At 39.9% G+C, this 18,773-nt stretch overlaps 2 protein-coding genes across 2 annotated transcripts in view; one reads left to right on the forward strand and one right to left on the reverse strand.

The window, feature by feature from the left end:
- Positions 1–18,773, reverse strand: part of LOC307169642 (uncharacterized protein) — a gene marked incomplete at both ends in the record, with an annotated part of 160,440 nt that overhangs the window by 105,051 nt on the left and 36,616 nt on the right. The window lies entirely within an intron of this gene.
- On the forward strand, positions 2,169–18,631 carry LOC307169927 (contactin-4-like). The gene is made up of 8 exons (XM_079890799.1): positions 2,169–2,366; positions 2,732–3,061; positions 3,296–3,625; positions 4,616–4,675; positions 5,162–5,491; positions 15,888–16,217; positions 17,356–17,415; positions 17,716–18,631. The coding sequence occupies exons 1-7, from the start codon at positions 2,312–2,314 to the stop codon at positions 17,373–17,375; spliced, it is 1,455 nt and encodes a 484-aa protein (XP_079746925.1). The 5' UTR covers positions 2,169–2,311; the 3' UTR covers positions 17,376–17,415; positions 17,716–18,631.

Genomic DNA, 18,773 nt, shown 5'->3' on the forward strand with positions numbered 1-18,773 from the left:
ATATATAAATATATGTTTCGCATCTTAATTTAAACTTTATTTTATTATTTTATTAGTAATTATGAGTAATAAACTAATTCAACTAATTCAATGTAAAGAGGATACTAATTACTAAGTAAATAATGTAAACTACATGTATTGATTAGAGTTGCAATAGACAAGATTTTTCTAGTCGACTACTAGTCATTAATTTAAGCAATTAATCGACTAATCGCACGTTTATATTCATTTATGCTTAAATGGGTGCATGGAGGAATATAGCCTATTCCGCATAAATCTTGCCGCAAAACACACGCAAAAGTAGGCTACTGATAATAAATGTGTCTGAAAATATATAAAAATATAAAGTATTTTAATTGTTTATTAATAAACTATATTTTAACATATCTCCATACATCTCCGCTGTAAATGCGCCTTTAGAGAGAAATGCACCTTTCATACGGACAGGATTACATAATCAGATATTTGCTTTCGATTCCAATTCTTCCATTGTTGGACATTTCAAGCTTTATAAAGGTATATGTCTCATGTCTGTGAGGCTAGACTATAGGCTTCGCTGTGTTTCAGTTCATGTTTGAGACGCACTCTCTTTCACGGAGACCATGAGAGCACGTCCTCTTTGTTTTCTTTCATTTTACAAAAGCACAACATTTTCTTGTTATTGTGAGTTTACACAAATAAAAGTAGTCGAATGATGTGTTATTATTTTCTGTATGACCAGAAATTATGGAGTATTTAAAGTTGTTTACACTGTTGATATAGGAAACTGTTGATGGGTTGTTGTAGTCCTCAAAAAAAGATTTCTTTAAAAGCAAATATCTTCCTCTGCTTTGAACTTTGAGCATTGTAACTTTGCAGATGTTGTTTATTATTTATTTATAACAATGGGTTTCTATGGGAAGAAAATGCTGTTCATATTCTGGGCTCATCTGCTTTTCATACATGGTTTATTATAAGGTGTGTACAGAATTTCATCTTTATCACTGTCTTATTGTCACATTCTTCACCGTCTGTCTCTGTCTCTCATTACAGTTCCCAGAATCCTCCTCCATCATCACCTGCACCTGCTGTTCATCATTATCATCATCTGCATCACCTGTTTTGTGTTCATCTGTCTGTGTATTTAAGTTCCCCGTCTCGTCTTTGCTGGTTATTGTTTGTGTAGTTAGCACTCTGTCTGTGCACGCACACTGTTTCATTTATTCTTCAGTTTAAATAAATATTGAGTATTTTGTATCTTCTCCCTACCTTCGTCTTCTTCATCCACCCGTTGACGTTACACTTATAGCCTATTAAGCCACCTGAAGCGTTTTCTTTAAGGGTTTTCTGGGAGAAAAACGTTTAAGTGTAATTGAGCGCAATACGTTCGGCTTATCTGCTATTCGGGCTACATATTTGATCTTTTGACATGAATGTCCTTTGGGGGTTGCTTCTACTTGCTTCAGCTTTTTGTACATAGAAGTATGATAAAGGAGGACTGGAACGCAGCCCACTCATTTTTAATTTTTTTTTATTATTCTTTCTGTGGCAAAGCAACAAAAACAGGTTTCCATGCAGTGCACATTTATCAGTTATAAGTCTTTGTGGAAGGAATATTTTTTCATATGGATTACTCATGTTTCACATTCAATTAATTTTAGACCAGACCAATCAGCAAATAAGTTCCCATAAGATCCGGCCAAACCAGTGCTAAAAATATCTAAAATGTTTCCCTAGACTGGTGGAAATTGTTTTGTAAATCCTTTAAATTATTACTACTTAAAACCGTATTAACTAGAAAAGGGGTTCGCTTTGTTCCCCCTCTATCAGCTTGATTCGCGCTGATTGATCAAACCAGTGCTTTCACTTTTATAAACAACAACAGCGCAGTAAGTGTTTCAATTTATTCGATAGTATAACGATATTCCATTTTTTTGTGTGTTCCTTACAAAACAACACAATCATGCACATTGTTAAATACAGAAATATAAATGAAATTACATATTTTTATTCAAGAATAATTAACAACAATACCCCACGTTAAAAAAAAAAAACACAATACACCACGTTAAAAAAATGCTACATAGTAAAGGCATGGCCGATATAATTATTATATTGCACTAAATGGATAGCGAATATGGGACAGCGCAATCGACGCGCTTTGTAATAGAGCCTGGTGACGTGACAGTGAGGTAACGAAGCTTCATTTCCACAGGTCACGTGACAGACTCACGGAAAACTGGATTACAGCCTCAACGCAGAGACCGAAGTAGATCGTGCTCAGATAATCTTTCTAAACTGTTATTTCAAACCTCAGAGCTGTTGGAAGAAAATGTTTAAAGGAAAAACATTCGTTTTTTTCTGTCTGTACTTTTGCCGTCTGGATGGTGAGTTACAAACTTTTTTTATGTTCTGGTAAAAGTTAGTTCAGATCAACAGTCCACCATTTAAATCAGTCAGAAGATAAGCTCTTGCTCTTATTCCCAGATATTACTGAGATGTAGATGTGACCATGAGAAGTTTCATGTTATTTACTTATGGAACTTATAACATTAAACCAAAATGTAAACTATGTGAAGGTGTGTGAAGTCAGATATCTGTTTGCCACCCTGCCATTTATTTCCCATGATGCTGTTTCTATCTTTCTACTTTCTCAAAGTTTGTAATCATTTAGAAACTAACAGTTAAAGCTTCATTAAAACAACTTAAAGTTGATTGTGTGACTGAGAGATTGTTTCTGTGTGTTCTTCAGGAGTGTTTGCTGACACAGATGCAGTGAAGTCAGTGTCAGTGAAGGAGGGAGATTCAGTCACTCTATACTCTAGTCTCACTGAAATACAGAGAGGTGAAGAGATATTCTGGACATTCGGAACTAGCGGGCCTCTTATAGCTAAAACTGATGGACTGAACAACATGATCACTGATAATCTTGATGAGAGATTCAGAGACAGACTGAAGCTGGACAAGAAGACTGGATCTCTGACCATCATGAACATCAGAACTGAAGATGCTGGAGTTTATGAAGTTGAGATCAGCAGCAGCAGCTCATCGTCTACATACAGATTCAATGTTACTGTCAATGGTGAGTAGAGAAATACAGCTGAGCTCACTCTATTATATATTATAATGTAAACTATACGCAGGTGTGTAAACTCAGATATCTCTGTTTTCCACCCTGCCATTTATTTCCCATGATGCTGTTTCTATCTTTCTAGTTTCTCAAAGTTTGTAATCATTTAGAAACTAACAGTTAAAGCTTCATTAAAACAACTTAAAGTTAAATGTGTGACTGAGAGTGTTTCTGTGTGTTCTTCAGGAGTGTGTGCTGACACAGATGCAGTGAAGTCAGTGTCAGTGATGGAGGGAGATTCAGTCACTCTAAACTCTAGACTCACTGAAATACAGAGAGGTGAAGAGATATTCTGGAGGTTTGGAACTAACGGGCCTCTTATAGCTAAAACTGATGGAGTGAAAAATACAATCCCTGATAATCTTGATGGTAGATTCAGAGACAGACTGAAGCTGGACGAGAAGACTGGATCTCTGACCATCATGAACATCAGAACTGAAGATGCTGGAGTTTATGAAGTTAAGATCAGCCACAGAAGCTCAGTGTCTAAATACAGATTCACTGTTACTGTCTATGGTGAGTAGAGAAATACAGCTCACTCTATTATATAACAGAAGAGCCATTTTATTGTTATAATTCTTCTTGATACTACAAATTAAAAATTCATATTTATTTGTGATCTTTGAAATGTCTCTATGACACTGTAATTCCATTTTAAATATGAATTCATAGGCTACTTAAAACCCTGAAAACTGCCGGTCATACATCCACATCGGTCATACTGTTATAATTTTTCATATAAAAACCCATATAGCTCAGAAATGATATTTCATGCAAACTTAGCCATATACTTATATGATGAACCATCTCCACAGAAAAGCCTTTTATTTTTGTAGACTGAAACATCTCCATTGACTTCCATTCAAACAGAGCAGCTTCTGGGAGAGTATTACAGAAAGATTATCACTTTATTATCCTGTCTTATCCTTTGTTAACAGTGGCCATTTCAGCGAGGACCTGAACGTTCACCTGAAATTGTGTTTGATTGTTTGACATATGAGAGGTCATTGTATTATTAAAACACACTTTACATTTCAGCCCTCAAAACCTCACTTGAAAACATTTATTGAAACCAAGCTACAACATTGTGACTTTATAATGTGGAGAAAATAGAGAAGTCATTTTCACGTCAAATCCAAGAGGTTTCTTCAGTCAAAAGACAACCTTCCTGTCTCTCGTGAAGCCAACACAGAAGTGATTTAAACTGCAGTTCATCGACTGGCCGCTAGAGACCGGCTCCAAAACAGAGTCAATCCCATATTTATATCCCATGTTAATACGACCAACTTTACAGCAGAAAAAAGTATGTTTACAGCCTGGTGCAAAAATTGGTATTTGGGTCTATATAGCTAATTTTGCCCTTCATGAAAACTGTGAGTTTTTTTTTTTTTTCTGCAGTTGCAATTGAACAGAACTGCCACATTGTCTTATATTTCAACATCAGCACTTGTGTACTTTTTCTTTATTTATGTTCTCTAGTCTTGTGTTTTCCATCTTGTTTGTCAGGTCCTGACAAATCCGATAAAGAATTGTACGAGAGGGGGACGGAGCAAGAGTCGGACACGAGTATGTTTCTCCACGCTTCCTTTTTGATCTATTTATAGGTTCACCACATACATTACAGTTTTAATGGAAAAACATTAGTTTTTTCTGGCTGTACTTTTGCCGTCTGGATGGTGAGTTACAAACTGTTTGGGGTGTTCTGGCAGAAGTTAGTTCAGATCAAAAATACACCATTTAAATCAGTCAGAAGATGAGCTCTTGCTTTTTTTTCCAAGATATTGCTGAGATGTAGATGTGACTATGAGAAGTTTCCTGTTGTATTTACTAATGGAACTTATAACACTAAACCAAAATGTGAAATGTAAACAATGTGAAGGTGTGTGAACTCAGATATCTGTGTTTTCCACCCTGCCATTTATTTACCATGATAATGTTTCTATCTTTCTACTTTCTCAATGTGTGTAATCATTTAGAAACTAACAGTTAAAGCTTCATTAAAACAACTTAAAGTTGAATGTGTGACTGAGAGTGTTTCTGTGTGTTCTTCAGGAGTGTTTGCTGACACAGATGCAGTGAAGTCAGTGTCAGTGATGGAGGGAGATTCAGTCTCTCTAAACTCTAGACTCACTGAAATACAGAGAGGTGAAGAGATATTCTGGACATTTGGAACTAACAGGAATCTTATAGCTAAAACTGATGGAGTGAACAACATGATCCCTGATAATCTTGATGGTAGATTCAGAGACAGACTGAAGCTGGACGAGAAGACTGGATCTCTGACCATCATGAACATCAGAACTGAAGATGCTGGAGTTTATGAAGTTAAGATCAGCCACAGAAGCTCAGTGTCTAAATACAGATTCAATGTTACTGTCAATGGTGAGTAGAGAAATACAGCTCACTCTATTATATAACAGAAGAGCCATTTTATTGTTATAATTCTTCTTGATACTACAAATTAAAAATTATTTATTTGTGATCTTTGAAATTTCTCTATGACACTGTAATTCCATTTTAAATCATTCATAGGCTACTTAAAACCCTGAAAACTGACGGTCATACATCCACATCGGTCATACTGTTATAATTTTTCATATAAAAACCCATATAGCTCAGTCCAAATGATATTTCATGCAAACTTAGCCATATACTTATATGATGAACCGTCTCCACAGAAAAGCCTTTTATTTTTGTAGACTGAAACATCTCCATTGACTTCCATTCAAACAGAGCAGCTTCTGGGAGAGTATTACAGAAAGATTATCACTTTATAATCCTGTCTTATCCTTTTGTAACCGTGACCATTTCAGCAAGGACCTAAACGTTCACCTGCAATTGTGTTTGATCGTTTGACATATGAGAGGTCATTGTATTATTAAAACATACTTTACATTTCAGACCTCAAAACCTCACTTAAAAACATTTATTGAAACCAAGCTACAACATTGTGACGTTATAATGTGGAGAAAATAGAGAAGTCGTTTTCATGTCAAATCCAAGAGGTTTCTTCAGTCAAAAGACAACCTTCCTGTCTCTCGTGAAGCCAACACAGAAGTGACTTAAACTGCAGTTCATCGACTGACCGCTAGAGACCGGCTCCAAAACCGAGTCAATCCCATATTTATATCCCATGTTAATACGCCCAACTTTACAGCAGAAAAAAATATGTTTACAGCCTGGTGCAAAAATTGGTATTTGGGTCTATATACCGTATTTTCCGGACTATAAGTCGCATCAGTCGCATCAGTCAAAAAATGCGTCATGAAGAGGAAAAAACATATGTAAGTCGCACTGGACTATAAGTCGCATTTATTTAGATATTTATTTCACAAAATCCAAGACCAAGAACAGACATTTAATCTAGAAAGACAAGTTAAACTACACAGTAGCACACAGAACAACAGGCTGAGTAGGTGTCCGGTATGTTAACGCAACACATTAACAGTTATTCAGCTACACAATAGCATAAAGAACATATACCTGGGAGGCTGAATAGGCTAAATTAACATAAGCCAGCGAGTCCAACAAGCAAGTTACCAGTAAACGCTCCCGCGATCTCATTCCACATCACTGAATCCATTGAATTTTCTTCATCCTTGGTGTCGCTTCTGAACAACTCCACCATAGAGCGCCCTCTCACGGCTGTAGACAGTAATGTTTTCTCTTGGTTCATCTCAGTCTGAATTAATTTTGATATATAAGTCGCACCTGACTATAAGTCGCAGGACCAGCCAAACTATGAAAAAAAGTGTGACTTATAGTCCGGAAAATACGGTAGCTAATTTTGCCCTTCATGAAAACTGTGAGGGTTTTTTTTTCCTGCAGTTGCAATTGAACAAAACTGCCACATTGTCTTATATTTCATCATCAGCACTTGTATACTTTTTCTTTATTTATATTCTCTAGTCTTGTGTTTTCCATCTTCTTTGTCAGGTCCTGACAAATCCGATAAAGAATTGTACGAGAGGCGGACAGAGCAAGAGTCGGACATGAGTATGTTTTCTCCACGCTTCCTTTTTGATCTATTTATAGGTTGCACCACATACATTACAGTTTTGCCGTCTGGATGGTGAGTTACAAAGTTTTTTTGGGGTGTTCTGGTAAAAGTTAGTTCAGATCAACAGTCCACTATTTAAATCAGTCAGTGAAATGTACAGGTAGATGGAACACCTGCTAGGCATTGCTGCCGGTCGCACCTCCTCCGGTGCCCATGGGTCAGCTGCAGGGTCATCAGCCAGGAACCACCATTCACCAACGTTTCACTCCTTTAATCCTGGAACGTCTCCTGGTGGCAGAGCTGTGACAGGGACGTCTCCCTGTCACCCCTGCAGCTGATTGGTATCACCCTCTACGGCTGTTATCGGGGTTAGTTGTTCTTTGCCCAGCTCTTGTCTTTCCTCCTCAGCCAGAGCCAAAAGCTCCCCTTCACTGCCTCCTCCGCTAGCTCTTTGGTTGCCTTCTTTAGGTTCCCTCCGGTCACTCCTACGTCCCTCAGAAGGCGTGTGGTTGACAGCCCCACGTAGCCTCGGCATCCAACCTCCACTGGATAGATGGAGGTCTTCCAGCCAGCCTCCCGGCACTCAGCAGTCAACTCTTGAGTACTTGGCCTTCTTACGTTCATAGGCGGCCTCCATCCCCTCCTACGCTGGTACTGTGAGCTCAATGAGGAGCACAGATTTTACCTTGGTAGACCACACCGCTATGTCAGGGCGGAGAGATGTAGCAGTAATCTCAACCGGGAAACGGAGCTGCCTGTCGAGATCAACTCTCATATTCCACTCCTGGTCAGTGGAAAATGGCCTAGCTGTTTCTCTTGGCCTGAGGTTTCTTCTTCCCCCATCTTCCGTGACAAAGGTGATGTGGTTATGGATCTCTGCTGGTGGTACCCCTTTGCAGCCCTGTCGCCGCCCCTCTATCACCTCGGCTAGCTTTCTCAGGACCTGGTCGTGACGCCATCTATAGCGTCCCTGGGATAGCACAATCTTACAGCCTGACAAGATGTGCTGGAGGCTTGCGTTAGGGGTATTGCAGAGTGTGCAGCCTTCCTCACTCCCAAACCACTGTTGAAGGTTCCGAGGACAGGGAAGTGTGTCGTAGGTTGTGCGGATGAGGAAGCTGAGCCTTGCCTGTGGGATTTTCCACGACTTCCTGTTGTCGAATGCGCATGCGTCGCGTCTGAACGCGTTGTTGTCTTTGGAGCTCTATCGATTTAATTTATAATTCTTGATTTTACTCTTTAAACTTACTTACAACAAACATTTTCTACTTTTCCTCACTGAGAAGCACTACTGCTCAAACCTCATAGTTACAACGCGGACTGTTGAGCAGACGTGTCTCAAGCCTGTTAGTGATTCTACGCTGGATACTCTTATAGGTTACTCCCGGGGATCACGGCTGAACGCGTCTTCTCAACACTCACTTACAAACATTTTTCACCTATCGTGCGTCTACTCTACACCCGTACCACTTAAAAGACGGATTACATCTAAGACGCTTGTCAGAAATTAGTATTAATTGATAGCATCACTGGTAGTGTCGTTGCTAACTTACTGTCCATCTGTTAAAATGGCGAATATATCAGATGCAAGTAGTCTACCTTTTGGTGCAGGTGAGGACACATTTGAGCTGCACGCGGTACAGTCTGAGCTGGAAGCTGTTGAGAAACAGATCCACGACCTTTTAGTGAGACAGGCCGAGCTGAGAGACCAGCGTTTGGCTCTTGAAACATCACGCGCTGATGCTCACAAATCAGAGATTAATGTTACTAACCCGCTGACTCCGACCTCGTCTACTCCGTGCGTTACTCGGCATCGGTCCCGAGCGCCAAGGTCGCGATCAGCCATGGTCTCGTTCACTCCGGCTCCAACGCGCCACCACGAAGCCTGGATATTTCCGCAGCGGAAGACGCGAGTCAGGTCTAGACCAAGACCCTCTCCGACCCTCCCGGTTTTCGAGTTATCCACACAAAACCGCTTCTCCCCTCTTCGCGAAACAGAACGCGATGCTGTGATCATCAGTGATTCCATTGTTCGGCACGTCCATGCTACATCAGGTAAAAATAAGGTGCACAGTCACTGCTTTCCTGGTGCTCGTGTTTCTGAAATCGCTGCTCGCGTTCCCGAGATTCTGAACGATAACGAGCGCGTCGGAACTTTGGTATTGCACGCGGGAGTGAACGACATCAGGCTGCGCCAGACGGAAGTTCTGAAGAAAGACTTCAGGAATCTGATCGATACGGTACGCAGCACATCGCCTGATATAACGATCATTGTGTCAGGACCGCTTCCCACGTACCGTCTAGGACATGACAAGTTTAGTAGATTATTCGCGCTAAATGAATGGTTAACGTCATGGTGCAATGAGCAGAAACTGCTCTTTGTAAATAATTGGAATCTGTTTTGGGAGCGTCCTAGGCTATACTGTGCTGATGGCTTACACCCAAACAGATTCGGATCGGATCTTCTGTCAGATAACATCTCCAAAATGTTAAATACCTTTTGACTAGTAACCAAAAGTCCAAATCATAGTCTCTGCTGCACCAAATTAACTGATATAAATACTAGTGTAGAACATTGCATAGAAACTGTGTCTATTCCTCGTTTAGTGCGATCAATTAATAAATCTACTGCAGGATCTAGGAAAAATCTAATTGTTATTAAAACAGAAAATGTTGCTATTAGTAAACAAAAACAATTTCTAAAGCTAGGTCTTTTAAACATTAGATCACTCACACCTAAGGCAGTTATTGTAAATGAAATAGTCACAGATAATAGCATAGATGTACTTTGCCTTACTGAAACCTGGCTTAAACCAAATGATTATTTCGGTCTAAATGAGTCTACTCCATCAGGATACTCCTATAAGCACGAGCCCCGTCTGATTGGTCGTGGCGGCGGTATTGCAACTATCTATAGAGATATTCTCAATGTTACTCAGAAAACGGGTTATAAGTTTATTTCATTTGAAGTACTTGTACTAAATGTTACGCTCTTAGATGATAGAAAAACATCCCTATTATCTTTAGCCTTGGCTACCGTATATAGACCACCAGGGCCTTACGCTGATTTCCTAAAAGAATTTGCAAATTTTCTCTCAGATCTATTGGTCAATGTCGATAAAATATTAATTGTTGGAGATTTTAACATACACGTAGATAATCAAAATGATACGTTAGGGGCTGCGTTTATAGACTTATTAAACTCCTTTGGGGTTAAGCAAAACGTTACCGGACCAACTCATCGTTTTAATCATACACTCGATTTAATTATATCACATGGAACCGATCCAACCGATATAGATATCATTCCGCAAAGTGATGATGTAACTGACCATTACATGGTAACTTGCATATTACGTACCCCGGTAATATATCATGCTGCGCCGCATTATCGATTAGGCAGAACAATCCTTCCATCCACCATAGATAATTTTTCAAATTGCTTATCGGATCTGTCTCAGCTGCTGCCTGAACCTAAACAAACAGATGAACTAGACGAACTAACCAGCACTATGAGCACCGTTCTCTCTGGAAAATGGGATATTGTTGCACCTATGAGACTAAAAAAGGTCAGAGAGAAAATTAAAGCACCATGGTACAACAATACTACTCGTGTTCTAAAGAGAGAAACCCGTAATTTAGAGCGTAAATGGAAACAAACTAATTTAGAGGTTTTTAGAATCGCTTGGAAAGACAGTACGTCACGCTATAAAAAGGCCCTAAAAGCGGCCAGGGCTGAGCATCTCCGCAAACTAATAGAAAATAACCAAAACAATCCTAGGTTCTTATTTAACACCGTGGCTAGACTAACAAATAAACAAGCGTCACCTGAACAAAATATTCCGTTACAGTTTAGTAGTAATGATTTCATGAATTTTTTCACTGAGAAAATAGAAAACATCAGATCCACAATTGTAAACGTTCAATCTTCAATCGCGCCTTATAATTCAGCCTCGATTATCACCCCGCAAGAACAATTACAGTGCTTTACAACTATAGAACAAAAAGAGTTAAATAAATTTATCATTTCCTCTAAAACAATAACATGTTTATTAGATCCCATACCAACTAAACTATTGAAAGAAGTGTTACCTATAGTGGAAGAGCCTCTCCTCAATATTATTAACTCGTCTTTATCTTTAGGTCATGTTCCAAGAACATTTAAATTGGCAGTTATAAAACCTCTCATTAAGAAACCACAATTAGACCCAAATAACCTAGCAAATTATAGACCCATTTCAAATCTTCCTTTTATGTCCAAAATATTAGAAAAAGTTGTGTCTGCCCAACTGGGCTCTTTCTTGCAAGAAAATGACACCTATGAAAAGTTTCAGTCTGGGTTCAGGCCGCATCATAGCACTGAAACTGCGCTCGTTAAAATCACAAATGATTTACTCTTAGCTTCTGACCAAGGCTGTATCTCAATACTAGTTTTACTTGATCTTAGTGCTGCGTTCGATACTATAGATCACACAATACTCTTAGATCGGCTACAAAACTATACCGGTGTTCAAGGACAAGCATTAAGCTGGTTCAGATCATACCTATCTGACCGCTACCATTTTGTCTATTTAAACGGAGAAAAATCGATCATAACTCCAGTAAACTATGGAGTGCCGCAAGGATCTGTGTTAGGCCCTCTATTATTCTCAATATATATGCTGCCACTTGGAAATATTATAAGGAAACATGGAATTAGTTTCCATTGTTATGCTGATGACACTCAACTATATATTTCATCACGGCCGGATGAAAACGCTAAATTATCCAAATTGACAGAGTGTGTTAAAGATATAAAAGATTGGATGACTCACAATTTTCTTTTATTAAATCCAGATAAGACAGAGGTAATACTTATCGGTTCAAAAAACCGCCCACAAAACCTCTTACAATACAACTTTAACATAGTAAGGTTTCCTGTTACTTTATCCTCTACAGTAAAAGACCTGGGTGTTATATTAGATTGTAACTTGTCTTTTGAAAATCATATTTCATATGTTACAAAAACAGCATTTTTTCACCTTAGAAATATTGCTAAATTACGTAACATGCTATCTGTTTCTGATGCAGAAAAGCTAGTTCATGCATTCATGACCTCGAGACTAGATTACTGTAATGCTTTATTAGCTGGTTGTCCTGCATCCTCAATAAACAAGCTACAGTTAGTCCAAAATGCCGCCGCTAGAGTTCTTACTAGATCAAGAAAGTTTGACCATATAACACCAATTTTATCATCACTGCATTGGTTACCTATAAAGTTCCGTATTAATTACAAGGTATTGCTACTGACTTATAAAGCCCTAAACGGCTTAGCTCCAGTTTATTTAACGGATCTTCTATCGCCCTATAATCCATCGCGCTCTTTAAGATCACTAAATTCGAGGCTTCTGGTCATACCTAGGATATCCAGATCCACCAAAGGAGGGAGAGCATTTTCACATTTAGCACCAAAACTCTGGAATAGCCTTCCTGATACTGTTCGTTGCTCAGATTCGCTCTCCCAGTTTAAAACTAGATTAAAGACGCATCTCTTCAGCCAGGCATTCATATAATATTTTAATCTTACAGTTAAATCCGGTCTCTACTTCATAAACGCCAGAGGAGAACTGGCCCCCGACTGAGCCTGGGTTCTCCCAAGGTTTTTTTTTCTCCATTAGGTCACCTAATGGAGTTTTTCGGTTCCTTGCCACTGTTGCCTTTGGCTGGCTCAGTTGGGGATGCTTAAATTGATTAATCGATTCACCAGTGCTATTGATCTGCATTACCAAACGTGGATGTTTTACACCAGAAACAAACACTGATGTACTATTTTATTTAATACTGTGAAGCTGCTTTGATACAATCTGTATTGTGAAAAGCGCTATATAAATAAAGTTGACTTGACTTGACTTGACAGGTCTGCCCAGGTGATGTTTCGGTTGACAATTCCTTCCCAGGTTGTCCACCTTCCCTGTTGGCCCTGCGACACGGCCTTGATCTTGTAGTGCTCTTTCTCCATCCTTGTCACCTCTGCCACCACCATCTCCTTCCTCTCTTTGCGGTTGGCCTTGGACCAGAACCGTGGCGATTCTCCCCACCCTAGCCCTGTTCTTCCCGCCTGGACTCTGCTGACAATCTCTTTGATGTTGCAGACGATTGATGGCTTGATCGACCTCAGTTTGGGCATTCCACTTTCGGCATGTCCGAACCTTAGGGTTTGCGTTCCTTACAGCCTGGTCAGCGGACTCTCTCAACTCGAAAACCAGCCTGGTCTTTTCCTGCTTGTAGCCCAGACTGATTGATTGAAATGGCAGCTGCAGGGTGTTCCTTCCGAAGAGGCCTGTTTCTGAGAGGCACCGTGGCAGCCCAACCACTTTCGGATGAATGCGTTGGCTTTTCCTTCCATCTTGCTTACGGTGGATGAGGGGATCTCACTCATTTTCAGTGGCCACATCACCCTCCTGTAGAGTGTATGCTGGTAGCACCAGACCTTATACTTTCTCGGGAGTTGGCTTTGATTAATCTTTGCCAGTCCTTCTGGGAGCTGTTTGCTCACGGTTCTCCCCATCTGTTTGTCAGTAAGCTCTGCCGTGTACTGCCTCCCCAGGCTTTTAATGGGTTGCTCAGAGATGAGTGGGATTTTCTCTCCCCCTACGACGAAAAATGGTGCTGTCATTTCGGACTCCTCTTCTGAGAGACAGGCTCCGTGATTTTGATGGCTTGATCTTCATTCGTGCCCCCGACATCAACTCGTCCATTCTTTTCAGCAGTCTCGATGTGCATGCTGCTGTCTGAAGGAGGCTGGTGACGTCGTCCATGTACGTCCTCAGTGGGGGTAGTCTCTGCCCAGATGGTAGCTTGATCCCCCCAACCATTTGTCTTGCTCCGACGAGGATTACCTCAAAGGCTGCCACGAACAAGATGGGAGAGATGGCACAACCCATGGCGATTCCTACTTTTAACTGTTGCCACCCAGTGGTAAAATCTTGGAGGGCAAAGCACATCTGCAGGTCACTGAAGTAGGATGCAACTATGTTCTTTATGCAGGAGGGCATATGGAAGAACTCCATGGAGTAAGTTAGCAGCTGGTGTGGGACTGATCCATACGCATTTGCAAGGTCGAGCCAGACGACGTGCAGGTCTGTCTTCTCCCGTTTGGCCTTCTGAATCTAGTCCCAGATCATTATAGAGTGCTCTACACACCCTGGGAAGCCTGGGACTCCCACCTTCTGGCAGTTGGTGTCAATGTAGCCATTCTCAAGCAGGTAGGTGGTCATCCTTCTGGCCAGAACTGAGAAGAAGATTTTTCCTTCTACGTTCAACAGAGCGATGTTTCTGAACTGGTTAATGTCTTTGGAGTTCACTTCCTTCAGAAGATAAGCTCTTGCTCTTATTCCCAGATATTACTGAGATGTAGGCCTTGTCCACACGGACACGGGTATTTTTATAACCGTGACTTTTTTTACGCGGTTCGGCCGTTCGTCCACACGGAAACGCAGTATCAGGTCACTGAAACTGAACATTTTTGAAAACCTCTGCCAGGGTGAGGATTTTCAGAAACGCCGGTTGCAGTGTTGTCGTGTAGACAGTAAAACCGGGGTTTTTGCTTCTGATTCAGGCTTCTGATTGGCCAACGTGGCTTTACGATCGCCGCCTGCTGGTGTGGCATGCTCTTGACAGCGCGTGATAGTGTGTTTTTGTGTTTTCATGTAGGCGGAGATTTCTTTTAAACCGAGCATGTGTGGACGGGATTTTTTTTTTAAAACGCAGGAGGAAAAAATCCGGTTATAAAAATACCCGTGTCCGTGTGGACTAGGCCGTAGATGTGATCATGAGAAGTTTCCTACTGTTTTATTTACTTATGGGACTTACAACACTAAACCAAAACGTAAAATGTAAACTATGTGCAGGTGTGTGAACTCATATCTGTGTTTTCCACCCTGCAATTTATTTCCCATGATGCTGTTTCTATCTTTCTACTTTCTCAAAGTTTGTAATCATTTAGAAAAAAACTGTTAAAATTTCATTAAAACAACTTAGTTGAATGTGTGACTGAGAGACTGTTTACACCTGGCCACTTTATGCGTTTTCTCATGCTATCCGATCGTGAAAAGACCAGGTGTAAATGCCCTCCGAAACGCATTTGAGACGGATTTGAATCCAATCGCTCAAACCACTTCAGGAGGAGGTCTGAGACGCATTCCAGACGAAACTGGACAAGTGTATGCATCTGGTTGTTGAAACCACATATGTAAATTTTACTCCTCCTAAAAATAATGCTAGAAAAATAAACATGTGAGAGCGTGTTATAGGCTATATGTAGCTGCTAATGTTATAGCCAGATATGACGACACTACTGGAACACGCGCGTCACCGCAGATGAGCATATTCATCTACAGCCAACGTGCAAACTATTGCAAATCAAAGTGAAAGTAAGTCACAGACGCTTAACACACAATCACCATCATTCAAAGTAAAGAAACGAAATGATCTTACCAGGGCTGTTGCCGCTCTCTCTTATTGCGGTCTTTGATTTTGACATTTTAGCTGATGATCAATAAAATGCAGCTCATATCTGTTGCTTTCGGTGACGTGCACTCCTTTAATCTGCATATAGTGCGGGAAATGAAGATCGGATTTAAATCCGTTTAGCAAAAACACATTTATGTGACCAGGCGTAGGCTAAATGGAATCGTTTTGATAAATCAGATAGCTATCCAATCTGAGAAAACGCATTACATGTAAGTGGCCAAGTGTAAACACCCCCTGGCTGAGAGACTGTTTCTGTGTGTTCTTCAGGAGTGTTTGCTGACACAGATGCAGTGAAGTCAGTGTCAGTGATGGAGGGAGATTCAGTCACTCTAAACTCTAGTCTCACTGAAATGCAGAGAGATGAAGAGATATTCTGGAGGTTTGGAACTAACGGGCTTCTAATAGCTAAAACTGATGGAGTGAAAAATATGATCCCTGATGTTCTTGATGGGAGATTCAGAGACAGACTGAAGCTGGACAAGAAGACTGGATCTCTGACCATCATGAACATCAGAACTGAACATGCTGGAGTTTATGAAGTTAAGATCAGCAGCAGCAGCTCAGAGACTAAACACAGATTCACTGTTACTGTCTATGGTGAATAGAGAAATATAGCTCACTCTATTATATATTACAGAAGTGCCATTTTATTGTTAAAATTCTTCTTGATACTACAAAGTATAAATTCATATTTATTTGTGATCTTTGAAATTTCTCTATGACACTGTAATTCCATTTTAAATCATTCATAGGCTACTTCAAACCCTGAAAACTGACGGTCATACATCCACATCGGTCATACTGTTATAATTTTTCATATAAAAACCCATATAGCTCAGTCCAAATGTTATTTCATGCAAACTTAGCCATATACTTATATGATGAACCGTCTCCACAGAAAAGCCTTTTATTTTTGTAGACTGAAACATCTCCATTGACTTCCATTCAAACAGAGCAACTTCTGGGAGAGTATTACAGAAAGATTATCACTTTATAATCCTGTCTTATCCTTTTGTAACAGTGGCCATTTCAGCGAGGACCTGAACGTTCACCTGCAATTGTGTTTGATCGTTTGACATATGAGAGGTCATTGTATTATTAAAACATACTTTACATTTCAGCCCTCAAAACCTCACTTGAAAACATTTATTGAAACCAAGCTACAACATTGTGACGTTATAATGTGGACATTATCCTGTCTCTCGTGAAGCCAACACAGAAGTGACTTAAACTGCAGTTCATCGACTGGCCGCTAGAGACCGGCTCCAAAACAGAGTCAATCCCATATTTATATCCCATGTAAATACGACCAACTTTACAGCAGAAAAAAAAATATGTTTACAGCCTGGTGCAAAAAGTGGTATCGGTTTATATAGCTAATTTTGCCCTTCATGAAAACTGTGAGGGGGGTGATTTTTTTTTTTTTAATTCAACATTAGAACTCATCCTTTTAAATTATATTAAGCCTTAAAGTTCTGCATAATTAAGGGCGTGGCCACTTGAGTGACAGGTGGATTCCGCTGATGTCACTAGCCGTTTGTCTACTGTCTGTTAGCGTCACGTTACCTCATAATCCCGCCTCTTTGCCCATGTTTCCCTGTTTCCCTTTCCCTGTTTTTACGGGTTTTCCTGCAGTTGCAATTGAACAGAACTGCCACATTGTCTTATATTTCATCATCAGCACTTTTTCTTTATTTATATTCTCTAGTCTTGTGTTTTCCATCTTGTTTGTCAGGTCCTGACAAAACCGATTAAGAATTGTACGAGAGGGGGACGGAGCAAGAGTCGGACATGAGTATGTTTCTCCACGCTTCCTTTTTTATCTATTGATAGGTTGCACCACATACATTACAGTTTATTTATCAATGCATATTGTTCTGAAGGGTGATGTCTTCCAGTATAACACATGAATTTGTTTTAGAAAAATGATTTTGTAAAATTGTCATTAACTTTCACCAGTATGGAAGAATCCCTGTATTATTAACAGAGGAATAAGTCTTTCACATCTCCACATTAGGTGTGTTCATACAGAGAATATATCTATGAAAATGATATAAACACACACATTAATGCCTGTTCTCTTAATCTCTTCCAGGTTCAGCTCCGTCTGCTGGTGCTGTAGCACGAATAGTTGTTGTTGTTGTTCTCCTGCATTTGGCTCTCTGAATTTACTAGAAGAATGGGGGGAAAAAACAGTAGAATACAAACACTCAATTCAGCGGATGCAAAATAATGACATTTTTGTATGTATAATCACAATTTACTGTCATTGGGCCTCAGAGGTTGAAATGTTCCTTCAAACAATGTTCCAAAAAATATGTTTGTACTTTTGTTGCTCTTGTTTCTCTGTGGGACCCCCTCTCTCGTTACGCTGGTTATGCTTTTACCGCCTCGTCTCAGCTGCCTTTATCAAACTGGCGGTGCGCTTACTCGCCGTATTGGTAGAAAATGCATGATTTGACTTGTTAAACATGAAGAGGACTTATCCGTCTGGCATGGCCGCTCGCTCTAACGTTAATCTAGATAAACGTTTGCTATTATTATGCACATATCCAAGTGTTTGTGCGGAGTGTGGAGCGTTCTTACTGTGTGACATGGAGACGCCGGCGCGATCACTAGCATTTTCAGTGAGAACATTCGTTTGAACAGCATACACACGCTCAGACATTTGACTGCACATCTCTTTTTTGACATCATTGATACTGCTTTCAATCGAAAATGCAACGGACCGGTCTGGAACATAAACTAAGCCTTTAAATAAAAGGGTTCTTGAGCTGTTTACACTCACATACAATAAAAGAGCCTGCACAGCGACAGGAAATAGAAATGATCTAAAAAAAACCTGCCTGGTACATGTTTACGGTTTAACCCTTCACCGGGGTGGGTCTAAATAAGTCTGACTTCTTCCCACTCCATTTTAAGCAATTGATTGATTTATGTTGTTAATGGTGAATTTACCTTGTTGTAGGCCTATAGATCGAATCAAATGCTTCTTTGCCTTTATGTCACTATATTGCTCGAAATAAAATTTCATTTCATTTGAAGATCTTTTTTTTTTTGTGATAAATGAAAAGAGTGTTTTATAAAATATTTTGTTTTATTGTATCCAAAATAATTATACATAACGAGATAACTGGAGTAGTCAGAGCGAGC

This window comes from Squalius cephalus (genome assembly GCF_949319135.1).
Source record: "Squalius cephalus genome assembly, chromosome: 13".
NCBI lineage: Eukaryota > Metazoa > Chordata > Actinopteri > Cypriniformes > Leuciscidae > Squalius > Squalius cephalus.

Excerpts from the sequence above, each read along its gene's own strand:
- LOC307169927 (XM_079890799.1), top strand. The coding sequence starts at position 2,312 with ATGTTTAAAGGAAAAACATTCGTTTTTTTCTGTCTGTACTTTTGCCGT. Across the intron at positions 2,367-2,731 it reads GTACTTTTGCCGTCTGGATG|GAGTGTTTGCTGACACAGAT; the intron begins GTGAGTTACAAA and ends TGTGTTCTTCAG. Across the intron at positions 4,676-5,161 it reads GGAGCAAGAGTCGGACACGA|GAGTGTTTGCTGACACAGAT; the intron begins GTATGTTTCTCC and ends TGTGTTCTTCAG.